The sequence below is a fragment of the Aptenodytes forsteri genome, unplaced genomic scaffold (assembly GCF_000699145.1).
Source record: "Aptenodytes forsteri isolate BGI_AS27 unplaced genomic scaffold, ASM69914v1 Scaffold289, whole genome shotgun sequence".
Lineage (NCBI taxonomy): Eukaryota > Metazoa > Chordata > Aves > Sphenisciformes > Spheniscidae > Aptenodytes > Aptenodytes forsteri.
The window spans coordinates 157,228-175,431 of NW_008795025.1; the positions used below are offsets into that span (position 1 = coordinate 157,228).

The 18,204-nt window shown below is 39.9% G+C and overlaps 1 protein-coding gene across 1 annotated transcript in view; it reads right to left on the reverse strand.

Annotated features, from left to right (window-relative positions):
• Window positions 1-18,204, reverse strand: part of HMCN1 (hemicentin 1) — a 209,654-nt gene that overhangs the window by 13,145 nt on the left and 178,305 nt on the right. Inside the window, exons 80-99 of the mRNA XM_009275892.2 lie at window positions 17,907-18,044; window positions 17,621-17,755; window positions 17,078-17,347; window positions 16,628-16,818; window positions 16,036-16,249; window positions 15,325-15,459; window positions 14,655-14,845; window positions 13,854-13,935; window positions 12,776-13,045; window positions 12,064-12,234; window positions 11,688-11,858; window positions 10,430-10,600; window positions 9,000-9,170; window positions 8,229-8,399; window positions 5,983-6,153; window positions 5,400-5,549; window positions 4,927-5,064; window positions 4,474-4,595; window positions 2,790-3,027; window positions 976-1,038 (exon numbers count right to left, since the gene is read on the reverse strand). Of these exons, the coding sequence (XP_009274167.1) occupies window positions 976-1,038; window positions 2,790-3,027; window positions 4,474-4,595; window positions 4,927-5,064; window positions 5,400-5,549; window positions 5,983-6,153; window positions 8,229-8,399; window positions 9,000-9,170; window positions 10,430-10,600; window positions 11,688-11,858; window positions 12,064-12,234; window positions 12,776-13,045; window positions 13,854-13,935; window positions 14,655-14,845; window positions 15,325-15,459; window positions 16,036-16,249; window positions 16,628-16,818; window positions 17,078-17,347; window positions 17,621-17,755; window positions 17,907-18,044 (3,363 nt within the window). The remainder of the gene's footprint in view (window positions 1-975; window positions 1,039-2,789; window positions 3,028-4,473; window positions 4,596-4,926; window positions 5,065-5,399; window positions 5,550-5,982; window positions 6,154-8,228; window positions 8,400-8,999; window positions 9,171-10,429; window positions 10,601-11,687; window positions 11,859-12,063; window positions 12,235-12,775; window positions 13,046-13,853; window positions 13,936-14,654; window positions 14,846-15,324; window positions 15,460-16,035; window positions 16,250-16,627; window positions 16,819-17,077; window positions 17,348-17,620; window positions 17,756-17,906; window positions 18,045-18,204) is intronic.

The window sequence follows — 18,204 nt, forward strand, 5'->3', positions numbered from 1 at the left end:
TTTCCTTGATTTATAAGCTTTCAAGGGGTAATGAAATAAGTCCACAAAAGTATATCACATGATTGTTCCCTAAAACAAATATGACTCAGTCATCTAGAGGAGACAGCTAAAATGCTCATAACTGTCTCTTCACCTCCATCCCCCAAGCAGGAACTTGTGGGCTGTTGTGTAGGTTGCCAACACTCGTCCTTCCCTCCACACAGATCACGTTTCCTTTGCAGGCTCAGCAGATACTGTGGCTCAATGTCCTCCAGTTGTATCTGAGGTACTGATGAAAAGCTGTCTGGGCACTTATATTCTAGATGAGTACAGAAGTGAAGTATTCATCTGCCTTTGGATCCACACCCTTTTATCGATGGTAACTTACACTTTTTGAAGTACGTACTGCATGCTTTGAAACTCTAGATAAAGGTGATGTAGATTCTGGTGGTTGAGTACTGCATCCAGCTCTGGGGCCCCCAGCACAAGACAGACATGGACCTCCTAGAGCAGGTCCAAAGGAAGGCCATGGAAATAGTCAGAGGGCTGGAACACCTCTGCTATAGAGAAAGGCTAAGAGAGTTGGAGTTGTTCAGCCTGGGGAAAAGAAGGCTCTGGGGAGACCTTATTGCGGCCTTTCAATAAAGAGGTCTTATAAGAAAGATGGAGAGACTTTTTACCAGGGCATGTAAAGGGCCAGGACAAGGGGTAGTGGCTTTAAACTAAAAGAGGGTAGATTTAGATTGGAAATAAAGAATAATTTTTTTTATGATGAGGGTGGTGAGACACTGGAACAGGTTGCCCAGAGAAGCTGTGGATGCCCCATCATTAGAAGCGTTCAAGATCAGGTTGGACGGGGCTTTGAGCAACCTGATCTAGTGGAAGGTGTCCCTGCCCATGGCAGGGGGCTGGGAACTGGATGATCTTTAAAGGTCCCTTCCATCCCAAACCATTCTATGAGTCTATGATTACACACTACCCTTGTCACATCATTACCTGAACAGTAAGGCCCAGTTGAGTCCAAACCAAACCCAGCAGGGCACTGATTGCTACGATCTCCTGTATGGTAAAGGAAGCATATGTTACTTGTGGATGAATATATGGCCATTTTATTACTTTTAAAAAACCCTTTAACATTAAGAATTGCAGCCTAGCTATTTATAAAAGATTTATTATACTTGGACACTAGAATAGAAACTTTTAAAATCCAGACTTTAGTGGTTTTTCCACTTGGGCACTAAAAGTCAGTAGTACATGATTTTTGCTGTTTTGAAAAACATTAAACGGGTGGGGGGTTTTCCTCAGAGTGGCTGCAAGTTGCATCCCAGCCTAATACATCCTGCAAAGTTCCTCCATAAAGTTTTCATTATTAAAAGAATAAAGACCATTCAGTTTCACTTCACGTAAAAGGAGGGAAATAAACCCAAACCAAAGCACCATGTCATAGATTGTGCGAAGTCACTGTAGAAGAACACAAGTGCGTACTATGAACTGTAGTGGTAAAGTCTGGTAGAGACTGCTCAAAGACCACATGTATTTTGCTGCTTGAAAATTGATTCAATAAATCTGAAATTTTAAAAAAAGCAGTATATTAATTATTGGAGGAAATAAATGCAAGTTCAGTAAAGGCTTGGCCAGATTTATGCAAGGGCATAACTTGATCTGGAGACTTCTTTTTATCAGACCTCTTTTTAAAATGGAAAAAAAAAATCTTACTTGGTTTTCAAATTGCACAATGAGTTCATAGTCTGGCAAGTGGGAAAATCATTATTTACTTCATTTAGAATGTTGTTATTGAAAAGAAAGACTGAGATAGGCAATCCCACTGTTTCATTTACTTTCAAACCTGAGTTACTTCATTTGAAAGATCATGTTAAGCCTTACTGTGTAAAAAAAGCCCAAATAGTATTTAAAAAGATAACAGGACATTCTGCTAACTAATTATGACTTCTCAGAGGAATACCTGCTTACACAAATATATGCCCTGTTCCTTAAGATCACTTGGGGAAAAGGTTAACAAAAGCCAGCAGTTAGCAATGCTAAGACACAGTACAACAGATGATGGAGCTACTAGTTTGCCACCTCTGTCTTAGGACTCACCAGATTTACAGACCGTACATAAGCATGTGTCTACACAGCGCTGCAGAACTGTGCACCATTCATATCTGGCCTTAAAAAAAAATATATCCATAAAGTACCAGTAAAGTTTTCAAGCTGCAGCTCAGCATCATATTTTCTGTATATGCCAAATAATTCCAGAGAAGTTCAATCTGAGGAATGACTTAGGACATTTTACCCATTTTAGTGCTGAATTTTGAATGTTCTTCCACCTCGTTACTTACATTTACGTGGTTTTTGCTGTGAGAAGAAAATACACAATCCTTTTTCTTAATAGCTATGCAAAACCAAACCCAAACAGAAAAACCCACCAACACCTGACCCCACACAAAAGCGACGGTAATTTCATTTTAGAGAACGAAAGGTACATGCAAGGAAATGGAGAAATATTTTAGGTTGACTATCTGAAGCTACGGGTGATGCTATTAGCAGTGTCAGCCAATGCAGACGTACATCATCAATGAGAACTACAGGTGAAGAGTAAGTGCAAACTGCAACAGCTTTTACATATTAGTCTATGGGTATATTAACAAGACATGTAGGTCCCAGGATCTACAAAAAAGTTACCCAAGTTTCACAGCATTTCCTCTTTCAAGGCCATAACCAGCTTTTGAGAATATAGGTAATGAATTCTAGAAAGACAGGATATTATTTTTCCATTGTTTTAGTTTTGTGAAAGATTAGAACAATACCTTTTGCAATGGAAGCATGGATTTTAAAAGCCACAGTTTCTTCCAGTGGGTTGTACTCTGTTGTAATAGAGGAAGCATGGAGTGTTTCCACCAAGAAAGGCATCTTTCCTTTAGTGTAATCATAGGTGATAGTGTGGTTCCATGTATAGGGAACACTAACTCCATCTATAGTGAAGAGACGAGTAGAACTGGCATACAGTTGCCCAGGGCCAGTTTGAATATAGTCTTCTGTGTAATCCTGAAACAGCAAGATTCAGGCATCAGCCACTGAGTACAGCCAACACCACTGTGGTCTTCATATTTTAAAGTGGTATGAGATGTATTGCGAGAAAGGGTTTTTTCTTAACAGCTGAACAAGTTGTATTTCACACAACACATGCCTTTTTTACTCTTATTTTAACTGTTGAATCTTAACAGCATCTGGTATATTTCTTTAAATAAGAAACAGGCTGTGGTACTGAGCATCCTGATGATGGGGGCCACAGCTGATCATTTCAAAAAAAAACCTGAAAATGATCTTATGTTCAATAACAATCTTTTCAGGTCTAAATATTTTTTTTGTATCCTAAGTCAGATGCTGACAACATGTGCTAAATAAACAATCAGTAGAGAAAAATTCTGCCACTGAAAAAAAGGTATAAATATTGGACATGTTACATATTACGGTGTATCAAAATATCAAGAACTTCATATGTATTTATTGTACTGTGGGATTAATACATTAGAACATTTTCACTGGTTACCTACCACTAACTAATTACCACCTTTATAGAAACAACTTTGAAGAATGTTCTTTCTTTTACAGTAAAACCAATTATCAAGCACCTGGTTTTAAACCAAAACTTTAATACCACATATTATATTAAGCAAAACGTTTTTCATGTCTTAACCAAACCAAAAAGAAAAACAGTTCCTTTGAACTCCATCTTTCTATCAGGAGTACAAGGTCAGCGATAGAAGCTATCTTACTAGGAGCAGTAGAGAATATCTCCTAGAAACAATAGGTAGGGCAATTCAGTAGCAAGATTATAACCTTTTGCCATACGATCACACAAACTGCCCTCAGTTTTCAGATGAATTGCATAATAGGACTGTTTGCCATAATAGATCTCTCCACAAGACAAAGTTTTGATGCACATCATTAACAGCATCATGACAGCGTGCATGATAAGAACACATAAAATACCCTGTGATGTAATTGATTCAGAATCTGTTAATCCTGTCTTTGCAACTATATCAGCCACAGGAATGTTTCTCTGCCAGACTATGTATAATTTTAGCTGCAAACAATCATCAGTAATATTCAGAAATTTTTGCAAGGCGCCATGGTATAAAAGAGCTGGTGTCATCCTCAGGGAAGCCAAAAAGTCAAGACAGGTTTAAGATGCACCTTTATAGCTCTATTGAAAGCAACACCTGACATGCCTGCCTGCGATAACTAGCCCCAAAGACACTTCCCAATACTACCTTCTAACATCTAAAAATCTTGAGTGACCAATACTGCCTTCCTGAGGACAACTTTTTGTTTTCCAAGGCAATGTTAACATCTGTCAATTAAACCAGGCACAAAGTAAGTTACATACAGTAAAACAGTTTTCAGGACTTAGTGCCTACTGCTTTAATATAGATGAGAGAGGAAGTATGTATCAATTAGAGAAGGGGGTGGTATCTCGAGCAGCTTTACCTTCACATTAACATCAGCTACTGACTGGAGCTGCAGCACGTGGCCACTCACAACAACATCCAGCAGCAAGGCTCCGTCTGGATCCAACCCCCGGCCAATATGAGTCATTCGCAGAATCTCACCTATGAATTTTGAGAGCACATCACTTTATAAAACATCCTAACCAGAGACTCACGTTAGCCACACAGTAGCTGAATTGGGATCCCTTGACCAGTTATTTTATACTCATATTTTTTATAAGGCATACCATGCCTATAATAAAAAACATTACATGTTTCAAATTACAGCTCCAAAAGCTGTATTTAAGCCTCAGAAAGCCATAGTCATTCAGAAAATATTGGTGTAAGCACAAGACTCAAAATTCAGCAACAGTTATGTGCTATTTTTTAAGAAATGCAGTATCTATCAAGCTTCTTGGAAACAGAAAGAGATGATATATCACAGGTAACTAACCAGTTGCAAACTCCACTTGAGTTTCTCTCTTGAAGACTGCATCAGTGAGCGTAAACCCATTCATTGCTTCTCCAATTTCTTTTGCAGTCGTCCAATAAACTGGGCTAAGTATAGAAACAAGCTCTCTCATCCCTGGACCTGAAAGAAATGTGGCGTAACATTTGAGAGCTTTTTTCCTAACATCATGTGACCCACGTCAGTAGGAGTTGAATATGAAGACCTAAAACTAGTGTAACCCTTAAGATTTAAACCAGAAAAAAAAAATATGTATCGGTATAATCAGAGGAATCATTTTACAAATATTAATGTAGTAGAAGTAAATATTGAAGATTCCCTTTTCCTCTCTCTGTCTATGAAAAGTTTACATCAGTTTCATCAGTGACACTTAATGAAATGAAGTGGTGAAAACCGACGTTGCACAGAATTCAGCCTGGCTCAAGGAAAAAGGTGATAAAAAGTAATAAAAAGCCTACCAAGGCTCCAAGGGATGTTTGTAATCTTTGCTTGTATTACTCTAGTTTCAGAGTCAGGGCTGTCTGTTACTGTGGCATTCAGGAAAGCGATTCCAAATTCAATACCATTAATATTTCCAATGATGCTGCCTTTGGCACGTGAAGGCCCACCTATGCAGGGGAGCAAAGGGAGGAAAGAAAAAAAATGGCCCATGTGAAAACTCGGCTGTCTGATATTTTGGGGGAGAGAAAATTCAGAAATATTGTCCAGCATTTTAAGAAGTAAAGATATTTCTGCATATATTACTACATTATTTGCAAGAGTAAAGCAAATAACAGGATGCTGTGTATGTGGTCTGAGATATATGCACAGTAATATGGGAATCACCTCTGTCTGAAAAGCAACAATTGTTTAACAGTATACTCTAATGCTATGTAACAGGTTAACAAAAAATTTATCCAGCTAAAGTTGCAGGGGAGATTTAAGCCAAAAAAATTAAATTACTTGGTCAACTGGCCAAGACACAGGAGAGTACCAGTCAAATTAGGAGTGCCACAGACTTTCACCATATTGTCATTGTGTGCAGACTGTAAGTTAACTCACCAGGACATGCTTGGGTATTACACCTGGATATTTGGGAGGAGTCTCCAGGACAAGGACGTCCACGATTTAATGGGGCTGGATTGCTGCACAGGCGTATTCGGGTCTGCTCTCCTCCTCCACAAGAAGCAGAGCATTGGCTCCATGTTTGCCACTGCCCCCAGTTTCCATCCACTGAAGAAAGAAAGAATGAAGAAAGCAACTTTTCATTTTAAATGTTTCAGGCTGCATCGGTGATGCTTTTGTGTCATTCCTTCTTGATGGAACCAATGTAATAGAGAAAAGAAATAGCTCAAAGGATGACAAAAACACCATAATGGGCAGGCGTGAACACTTCTCCCTTCAAAAGCACACCACCTTTAAAATTTTGTTTGTATATCAGCTGTATTGGAGACAAGGAGTCTCCTCCAGGGGATGTTTCCAGTACAATGGTTGGAGATTTAGCAAGAGCTGGGTCAAATTCTTCCCTATGTCATGTTGAAGAGTTACCACTTCATGGCTGGCCAGGGAAGCTTTGTAGTGTCAACTACATGTGTCCCTCCGCACAATCATGCAAGTCCTCCCCTAGGCCTGCATACAGAGAGGTCTGCTGTGCAGATAGTGAGCTCAGGTTGGCTTTGGGTGGCTGCCTATACATCGCTCTATGGGGAGAAGAGATATACGACCAACTGCTGCCTGACTTCTGCCTGCTGCTCTCCCCAGGAAGTTCTGCAAAGATACCTCCTGCCAGTCTCTGCATCTGTTCCCTGAAAGTATCAGGCTACAAGGCAGCCGATTTCAAAACTGAAAAACATTGTTGTATGTATGCAGATCCATCGCAAACCAGTTTGTACTGTATTGAAGTCAATATTCAGACTCTCCTGTCATAGTTTTTGGTAGCCTGTCACTGGAAAGACAACCTAGCTGTTTAGAGCTTTGAGCGCTTTTACTCCTACAAAGAAAATATCTGAGGTTGCATGGGTATAAAATTGACGGAAACCAAACAAACCATAAATCTTGCAAATAAAGAACACATGTTCTATCTATCCAAACACTCACAAGAGGTCAATTAGATTTGGCTTGAAGTACATGTGTGCAGGAGTTTGCACAGCCTCCTCTTGGTAGTATGGCCTCGATAGCAACAGATGATACGATAGGAACATGACTGTACACTGTGTGAACATAGTATCTGGAAATGCCTGATCTGACATTTGCCCAAAACTGGCAATGATAAGAGGAAAGTAACAATGAAAAAAGTTTGCTTAAGACAACCATTAGCCAAAATAACAGTAACGAGGGAACTGAAAAGTACAAAAGCAGCAAGAAAATTTGCGATTGGGGAAGATAAAGCCAAGCAAGAGGAGGGTAAACAAGGAACAATCAGACTGGGCTTGGCACTGCAACCTCCATCGAGACCAAATGGAGAATTATCCTCATGCGCCACGAGCAGCTGGTATCCAGCTAGTGGGGGTTGATGATATGGGGTGCAAAAAGCAGAGGTCCACACCTCAGGTGTGTGGATGTGGCCTCATCGGGGGCTTTGTCACCAGTGTGTGGGTCAGCAGGGTGTTGAATGTGGTACAGGTACGCATAAAGTTGGAGCTCCTGCATCTTCCACAGGAGGAGGGCATGGAAAGGGGTGTGCATAGAGGAGGATTTTAATATTTTTTTAAAATTATTATATCAGAATTAATAATAATATAATAATAATCCCTTTCTAGGATGAGTTATAGAAGGGTGTTTAGAAATTTGTAGGTGTTTAGTAAGTGTCTAGCATTGTGGTTTATCTCCTGTATTGCTGATATTGATCCTGAATGTGTAAGTTCATTGATTGCCCCTTAGTTATGTATTGTCCATGAATCAATTAACTGCTTTGATTGTCGTTTTATTTAAAGCATTTGAGCTGAGCATTCTTCTCTGCTCCTGGAATACATTACAAGAGTTCACTGGGAGCCTCATAAACTGTATTTACTGTAAAAAACTAAGTAGAATTGCTAGGTGTAGGAGAGATTTTCGTATGCTATTTCCTGTTTTGAATTATTCCACCTCATTTTGGGAAAATCTAACATGTGAAGGGGGAAATCCTTGTTAAGGTGACAGTCATTTAAAGAAAAAAGTGAGAGTGGATTATTAGATTGTATGAAACTGTAAGTAATTACAGGAACGTTCTACATTCCTTTCATAATATGAAAATCTTACATATGTTATGTATACCCTGAAGTCTTCCAGGGAAAGCTGGATTTAATTTCTCTGTTAGTCTGAGCACTCACCGGGGCACAGTTCAGTGCTGCATCTCTGGATCTGCATGTCAGCCCCTGCACATGCCCTTCCACCACTGGCAGGGTGAGGATTGTCACAGGTCCGGTATCGCCTCATCTGGCCTCCGTTGCACGTTCGACTACAAGTTCCCCAACTACTCCATGGGCCCCAGTTGCCATGAACTGTAACAATAAGTCAGATTTTATCTGTCTTCCTCTTAATAACAGATACTTAAAACCAGACAGTCAAGCTAGGAATATATACCTATTGGACAGTAACTTTTAAATTTCTTTTCCAAAAATAAAAATAAAAAACCCAGACAATTAAAGATCTAAGAAAGTTATCTTGTCCAGCATTCAGCAATTTCTCAGAGTATATTAACCAACTCCAGAACGTCGTCATTCGTAGGAAAGTATGCAGCACATATTATTAACCAAATGAGTGACTACACTCTACTGTAAGATACAGGGAGATTCACTTTGCAGTACTTTCTGACTGGACAGTTGTAACTTTAGAGAGGTGCGTGACCTCTGACAGTCCAGCAGGACCTTATGCACCAGCTGCTACTGGCTTGTGCTCCTAATAGTTAATGTTTAAAATGTCCCAGTCACGCCGATTGATGAAGAGATACTTTCACTCTTGCCAGGCACCTAATATCACTTGCCTGTGTTCAGACCCCCTAATTTTTGTGGGAGTGTGTGATTTGTAGAGGGCTTCCTTCCTCTCGTGCATACATACAAACCCAGTAAGTGGATAAGCTAGGCCTAACCTAAAGCACTTACTCGGACAAGGATCACTGTTGCAAAAATCAATTTGTATGTCGTTTCCTTCACATTTGTGACCCCCAAACTGTGGGGCTGGGTCTGAGCAGTGGCGTGTTCTCTGCCTGCTGCCTCCTCCACAGGACACGGTGCAGGCACTCCAGCTGCTCCACATGGCCCACTTACCGTCCACTGGTGAGAAAGGCATAGCACAGTATAGTTATAGTCTCTGACATTAGAAATAAAGAAAATCAGTGCTACATCAGGGTAAAACTGACTGTAGGATGTTAGTGACTCTCTTTCTAGAACATCTCAGCTACATAGTGACTTCTACATAGGCATTTCCAGGAGTGAAAGCTGGAGAAAGGCATGACCTGTCTTTTAAATAACCTGTAAGCCTGACCAGAATCAGGGTCAGGGATCACTCAGTCCTCAAGCTCAGTCACTCTCACATTTTTAGGTATCTGTAAGCAAGTCAAACCATATACAAAGTAGCCCCTGAAATTACCACGCTGGGCAGATGGCCAGTACGAGTGCCATCCCAAAAACACAGTCTTCACTTGTGCATCCTCCTCTGGCTGCAGCTGCACTGTCTGAAGATGTAACCATCACCACCTTCTCCCCCCTCCTTCCTAACCAACCTTTGATTTACTGGCTCAGCTGTTTATAGGAGTTATTACTAAATTATCTCACATGAGCCAGGTCTAAGCAGTTAAGTAGTAGGGTCTTTGATCTCCCAAGACATGGAGACACAAACTGTTATGGGTACATCCATGTGAGCACTTGAGTTGGTGGCTGAGAATAAACTAGCTGTAAGCAATAGCATCCTCAGCAGCAGCACATCGAGCCAGATAAATGTGCAACATCGAGCCCTCAGTTGCTCGACTACCACAAGGTCAGTTCTCTCTTCTACCAGTTGATAGTTACAGTGGGGACTCAGCATAGGATCCGGCACATGCAAAATGGAGCATGAAGCCAGAAAGATCTAGTCTGAACTGCTGCACACTCCACTTCATGAAATTTCCCTTCGTTATCCCTGCACTCAGCCAAATACGGAGATCGTACTTGAAAAACATGAGTTTTCCTATCCAGTCGTGAAGGACTCATTGAAATGTGGAAGAAAAGGATAAATGAATTACAGAACCTAAGAAAATTTTTAAAAAAGAAATGTTTAGGAAACCTTTAATTTAACTGCCAAGGATTTAAAATGCTGCTTTTGCACAATGGCAGGGTAAAAGAAGAGAGACGAGGATAGGAGAAGAAATCTCGTATGTTAGGTCTATAGAGGGATGCTAAAGATAGTGACGGGGCCAGTGAAAATAAAAGGCTCAAATGGAATTTTTTCAGGGACTACACTTTTGGAACTGGAAAGCTTTCGATATAAATTAAGTAGAATTTGGAAAGGAAGTGACAAGTTTGACGTTGTTCTCTTTGTGTCCAACACATCTTACCTGGGCAGCGTCTCTTGTTGCAAACCTGCATCTGTGCATCAGACCCCTCACAGTATGATCCGTCATGTGAAGGAGGAGGGTTATTGCAGAGCCTCAGTCGTATCTGACTACCTTTCCCGCAAGTCTCGCTGCAAGGACTCCATGGCAGCCAAGAACTCCACTCACCATCAACTGCAAAGGCAGCACAGCCATAAAACTGTTTCAACTATACAGCTGCTTTTACTTGAAATTACAGCTCCACAGCCTAAGGCAAAAAAGCTACGTAGTTTAATATCAATAAATGAAATATTCTGAATAAGCCCCTGAAAAAACCTTCGCCTTGAGCAACAGCTGAAACAGATCAACAGTTTCCAAAAGAGAGATTAATTCTTTCCTTTTTGTTTTCTGAATACATCACTTCACCTCAGTACAATCTTGGAACAACAGAACTGAACACTTGATCAAATCTGGTGTTTTCATAAGTTACCTGGCTCTGACTGTCCGTCCTGTGCTAGGCTGAAGAAGTCAGCAGGGGAAGGGGCATGCTAGCTAAAAGCTGGCACACAGCTTCAGTGGCTACCAGTAAGCAGGAGCCAGAACTGATTTTGTTGCCAAGATCTAGAGAAATTAATCTCAGGCCAGTGCATGAACATTTGGCATCGTGGTGGTAGCAGAGCCAGGGAAAAAGGGAAAAATCAATACAATAAAAATAGTGTAGAAGGAAACACGCCACTGGTGAAGATGAATAAACTACAACCTGTCAAATGTGGGAAGTACTACACAAAGACAGGAAGAAAACCTGAACATTCAGCTCATCAGGAGAAAGATGTGGCTGAAAATTAAAATAACAGAGGAAAATATACAGATAATGTCTTAAATTATTAACTATCATGTTTTACATGGCTTTTTAATAGTTGGTGGTTTTGGGGTTTTAATTTATTTTAATTGGCTTTGCAGAATAGGTTTAGAACAGTGAGTTTTACTCTGTGAGAACATGGGTACCAAGTACTGGAAAACATCAAAATAAAAAATTAACATGTTTGGGGGGGGGGGGGAGAAATTGCTGAAAATATTCCTTGCACTTACTTTTGTGACTTCTATTTCCAAGAACTAGGGACACTCAATAAATTACAAGCAATTTTAAAACAAAAAAATGGGAGTTTAATTCTTTCAGAATTTAATATTTTGAAACAAGCTGAGAGAATTCAGGTTTGGAGAAAAAAAGAAACCTATATGGGTAGCCCCTTGTGCAATTAATTTTAAACCACTCTTCTCTTACCTGGGCAAGGCCTAATATTACACATGACTGAATCCACAGCACTGCCATCACAGGGCTTCCCGCCGTGCTGAGTTGGTGGGTTACTGCAGGTTCTGGTTCTGGTCTTGTTACCTTGTCCACAGCTCTTTGAACACTCTTCCCATAGCCCCCACTCTGACCAGTTGCCATCCACTAAGAAACAGAAAACCCCTCAGTTTGAATTAAAAAATATTTTTGCAGTACTTATTGAAATTTCCTCCTCCTTTCCACAAAAGTCAAAATGAATTCCAACTTCTTAGAAAAATTAATCTGTCACGAAGATCCATGGTGATAACGGTTCACTGTTAGGGCACTTAACATAAAGCACATTAAAAGTACCAATTCATTAAAGAAATACCTGGACATGGCTTGTTGCGGCAGCTGCGTATGTCTGTATCAGGCCCCTCACACCTCCTCCCACCATTTGCTGGAAAAGGGTTGTTGCACTGACGGACTCGCTCCTGAACACCTTGACCACAAGTTACACTGCAAGCTTGCCATTCAAGCCAATCAGAAAATCCACCATGCACTGCAATGGGAAAATGATGCTCTGTTTGTAACGTGCCTGTGCTTATAACTCTCTTAGATTGATACAGCGAAGTGAAAAATACACTCCATAAGCCATACTTGGAAATCCAACCCACTTAATGTCTTCATTACTGCAGAAATACCTTACTACAGTTCAGAGAATACTTCAGCTGCTCTGAAATAGTTATTGCTTATGCTCTTAAATGCTTTTCTTTAGAGGTACAATTAAGTTACGATATATGTTCTGAGGACGGGATCTAGTTCAAGATCCTTTCAGTATTATTTATGTCTCAATCCTTCACACTCATCCGTCTCACACAGCTGGATGAGTGTAACAGAAGGAACAAAGTTACATGAGTAGAAACCCACTGACATCTCATGTCAGGGCTTAGCATGTGCCTAATGCATATATGGAAGATAGGATAAAATCTTTTATCTTATCCATAAAATGTGGATAAAATAAAATCTTGATCATATTTATTCACAATTAATGCTGGAATCTACCAGTTTGATAGTCATTATTGTATATTTTGTGCACCTACCCTGGACAGTCAGTGGTACTCTAATAAGAACAGATCCCATTAGATTCCTTGCTACACACTCATATTCAGATGTATCTTCCTTTTGTGCTGAAACTATACGCAAGGAGCCATTAGACAGGACAGTCACTCTCTCATTGCTCACAACTGGATAACCTTGGCGAGACCATTTGATGGTTGGAGGAGGCTCTCCATTTGCCTGGCAGTTCAGCATTGCTGTTGCACCAGCTTCAATAACTGTCTCTACAGGTTCAACAGTAATGACTGGAGGACCTGAAAGAGAAAGGTTTCTTTAGGCAATAGCACATGGTTACTTTTTTTCATTGTATTGAATATTAAAGATCTGGTCAGAACGAGAGCAAAAAAACCTTAAGTCAGTTTACTTTGACTAAAATTATTATTGTTGATCTTCCACTGTCAAAACATATGCAAGTTAAAATGACAATGATAGGCTATTTTTAGTATGTAGCAACTTGAGGACCAAAGTTGGGATTGAGGCCTGACTATATGAGCACACGGTCTTCTTTATTGCTAAAATGTTTTGCTTTTCATAAAACCTGCAGGAAGATGCTATTAATCATGTCCAGAGGCAACTGAGACATAAGTAACAGAACCATACTGCTTGAGGCTATAATAGAAAAGGGAGGTTCAGAAATTCTACCACTAGTGAAAAAATAATTCTAAAATATTATTTCTGCCAAAAATAAAATATTGTCAGTGAAAGCTGAGATTCATCTCACATAACTTTTTTAATTTAAAAGTTAAGAGCCTAGTTTAATCCAGTTGTATAGGCATCCTCTCTAGTCAACTAAGAGAAACAGGCCCTTTCAGAAGGTGATTCACCCCATTCTAAGTTGGTTTCTAAGATGAGGCTGAATCCGCCCTCTATATGCTTCTCTTCTTTGACCTCAATCACTAGCTTATACTAGACTCTTAAATATTAATGATGAAAGATGAGATTAATCTTAACCTACAGTGCAGTGCCCAACCTCCAAAACTTCAACAGGAGCTGCATACACCTATCCAAAGGTAGGTTATTGCTCCAATCTAGTGGCATTAAACTTATCACTTTGAGTCTTACTCTGAAGCGTTAGCGTCAGACTGCGTTCCACCACACCAGCATCATTGGTAGCCACGCACTTGTAGTCACCAGCATCTTCATTCTAAAGAAATGAAAATCAAATAGTCATATAACCTGTCAGCATGTAATGAGGGTTTCAGTTAACAGTACAACTCCTGTAGATGAATTTTCTGCAACACAACGTGGCATGCACTGGATCTTAAGAGGCACCCAGTTAGATTCTAGAGTATCCCAACATTTTGCTTTTATTAACATTAAGCTGATATTGTGAATTATTTTTACTGTTATTATTCCATTTTTTATTTCCTTTACTCTGAGGATCAAGTTTTGGGTTTTTTTATTTATTTGAATGAACTCAAGGGAGCTGCTGTTTTTAAACTCATTTCAAAATGCAGGCATTGGTTTATAGGGATAAAATGGGTCTTGCCATTCATATTAGAAATTTAGACACTAAGAGGTTTGCACATGGAGAACACAATTGCTTTTCGGCTGACCTGACTGGGTAGAACCCAGGCTCTTTTAAGGTCAAAAGCAAAAGTCCTATTTAATTGGGCATGACCAGGATTTTACACACCAACGATTAGTCCTTCTGACAATTAGAGAGAACGATAGCCCCCCGTTTTTTTTTTTTGTCACAATAATTTGAGTCTAATTCTGGTCTGAATTAAACCAACATTTGTTAAAGGTAAAAGCAAAAGTGGATTAAATGTCTAGCCTCACTCTTTCAAAACAATAGGATCTGGAATACCTTTATTAATCAAGTACAATGCAGAAACACATCGTAACAGACCAGTGACTTACTACAGTGCCGTAGATAGCCAGAGAACCATTGTTAAGCTGTCGGATCCTGTTGCTAATCGGAACGCCAACTCCTTTTTTGCTCCACTGGATGGTTGGAGGTGGATCTCCTCTGACTTCACAATTCAACATAGCGTTGCCACCCAAGGGCTCAATTCGGCTAGAGTGGTAATCCCCTTTGAAGACTGGAGGCTCTGAAAAAAACAGTCATGGCAGAGAAATAGCAGAGTCAAAATAAAATGCCCTTAATGACATTGCTGGTAGGGATCATTCATCTCTGACTTTCTGAAGTGTGAATTTCACCCTGTTTTGATTTTTCCTATTTAGCCATAGACAAGGTATCAAATACCAGGGGTGACGGTTTTAACTGAAAAAGGGTAGATTTAGATTAGATATTAGGAAGAAATTCTTTACTGTGAGGGCGGCAAGACACTGGAACAGGTTGCCTGGAGAAGCTGCGAATGCCCCCTCCCTGGAAGTGTTCAAGGCCAGGTTGGACGGGGCTTTGAGCAACCTGATCTAGTGGAAGGTGTTCCTGCCCATGGCAGAGGGGTTGGAACTAGATGATCTTTAAGGTCTCTTCCAACTCAAACCATTCTATGATTCTACTATCAAAACAGATGGCTGTGTGAAACTGTCCAATAGCGACCACAACTACTGTTATTTTACATACCTTTGACATACACAAAACCAAGAGCTTTGATTGAGCCAACTGTGTTTTCTGCTGTGCATACGTAGGTACCAGAGTCATCTTTAGATACTCTTTCGATAACAAGTTCACTGTGTCCATTTACATCATCGTATTGTGCTGAAGAGAGAACACACACTAAAGGGTTACTTCAATGATTTTAAACGTATACATCTCGGTGACTGGTATGTTGTAAGATTGTTTGAATTACAGTGCTATTCAGCAACACAGCTCAATGGCACTGTGCCATTTCATTTCTGAGACACCTCAGAAATGCACAGAAAAGTCACTGCTATGACATTTGCCCACATGCATGTATTCACTTAAGTTGTCCCTTAATTTCGAGCTTTGTGCATCTGCATTCTATGAACTGCTGAGGTTTTCTTCATATTTAAGAGAAATAGCATTAGTCATTGGATGCTGAGTAAATATCATCAGATACTGAACGTTTTTAATGTGTTACACTATTGGCTACAGAAGAGGAACAATTTCTTAATTACCTTCCTTACAGTTTTGTCTCAGAGACAATTTAATTGCATGATTGCATAATACTGAAGATATTCCCCACACAATTACTGCCTAACAAGTTTGTTCTCTCTAGGTTTTTTTTTCTTCCTTATCCTAAACTAATTGCAATGCTGCATGGGGGAAAACAACTCTAGAATGGACTGACCACTAAGGCCCAGTGTTACCCACCTGGAATGATGTTATTGTTAAAGGTCCATGTTATTTTGGGTACAGGTATCCCAGTTGCTGTGCAAGTTAACCTGAGCTGTTCTCCTTTCGTCAAAGCTATATCTCCAGGAAGTTCAGTAAAAGCTGGAAGTACATGAACTATCAGGGTGACAGTGTGTGTGTCTTCTCCAGCAGCATTGTTAGCAATACAGGTGTAACTGCCAGAATCTTCAGGCTGAAAGAAAGAATGTTGGGGAAATTTCAACTGTGATATATCCTACGCAACACTACTACTTGTAACGATAAAAGAATCTCAAAAGGTTTGGAACAAGCATTCAGCAGCATTCAAGCTCATCTGAACTCTTTTACTTCCTCTAAATTTGAAAGATGACCTACACTCCCTTTTTGCCCTTCCTGAGAATTTATCACTACAAATTTTTCACAGATATTTTACTCCTCAGTGGAAAATGAAACATTTATAAAGACTTTGGAACATTAAGAAAGGAAAACAAAATAAAACAAAGACTAATCCAGAAGTGGGTGAAAACAAAGAGAAGCAGGGGCTTACTACTGCCAAACTTGTCAAGTCATAGCTTAGATTTAGGGAACTTACAACAACATTGTCCAAAATGAGGTCTCCATCTGACACAGCCCGGTATTTTCCTGCTATCTCTGTTAACAGCGTATTGTCCTTTTTCCAGTTTATTGTTGGTGCTGGAATCCCATCAGCCACACAGGACAGAACAGCCTGGGAGTCCTCTGTGACTGTGTACTGCGCCTCCGCACTGCGAATCTTGGGTGGAACTGTGAGAATGTTTATTAAAAAGATTTACCTCTATGTATTATCCAAGCACTACTGTAACAGCATACAATACTGGACCAAAGAAAACATTGCCTGGCTCTTCTGTATTGTTTCTTGTCTCCATCAATGACCACCATTAAGCATGCCAGAGAAACGTGTGAAATATTTGTAACAAAGTATAAACTAAGTTAAAGAAATGTAATGTTCCTCCTAAATTCAAGCAACTGGCTGATACTACAACCCAATAAAACTCCCACTTACTGTACACAGTGAGCTCCATGCTACAACTGCTGGACCCTGCCAGGTTTGACGCTATGCACGTGTAACGGCCAGCGTCACCAGGCTGTACAAACACAATCTGCAGCGGACCAGTGCTAAGAATTCTTCTTCTAATGGACTCCGTTATTTGCTGTCCATCTTTATGCCAGCTGATCTCTGGCCCAGGGTAGCCTTCAGCCTCACATTGCAGAGTGACAGATTGATCAACAGGAACAACATATTCCTTGAGGTGGGACTTGATAACAGGAGGAACTGAAAAGAATTAAGAAAATTTTTAAAAGAATTAGATGTTGTGAGAAGCACGGAACGCTTCAGTTCTCAGTGAAAATAATCCTAAAAGCATATTTTAATCCTAAAGTAGACAGACAATTAAAGGGAATAAACCTCCTGGGCTCTATTCAGCTTCACATCAAATAGGAAAGCATTAGGTCCATTTCTATTGCTCAGAATTGTGTTTTGACTAACAGAAAGCATGCACAAATTTCTTGTCTGTAAATCACTATAAGAGTTTAAAAGATGCTTTACCTTGAACTTTCAGTTTGATCTTCCCCAGAGCAGTGCCAGCTGGATTTTGAGCAACACACGTGTAAGTGCCAGCATCTTCAACAGCTGATTTTGCAATCTGTAAACTGCCACTGGGAAGAACCATAAAACTGTTTCCTAAAACAAATATAAGCAAAGTATGACACTTTTTTGTTGCTTTGTGTTCCTTATATGGGTTCCTTAGATATAAGTTTGAATATTCAGAAATGAGAAAATAAGTTTCTGAGTTACAGCAAGTAGGCTGGAGTTACAGGCTTTAAGAGGATACCTGTTGTGATTATATTGATGCCCTCCTTTTGCCATGTTATTATGGGTCGAGGTGTACCCGTTGCTTCACACGGTAGTAGAATGGGATTGTTCACAATGACGTCCAGTGCCCCTGGCTGAGTTTGGATAACTGGTGGTTCTGTGGAATGAAATAAAAAGGAAAATGCTATAGATTTAACCTTCAAAGCTAGAAAATACAGAAGATACTAAAAATCACATAACCTGAGAGTCTGAGAAGGCTGAATTAACAATGGCTGTATTCTGCCATCCTTATGAAGAGCTCAGTGGAAGTGCTCTTA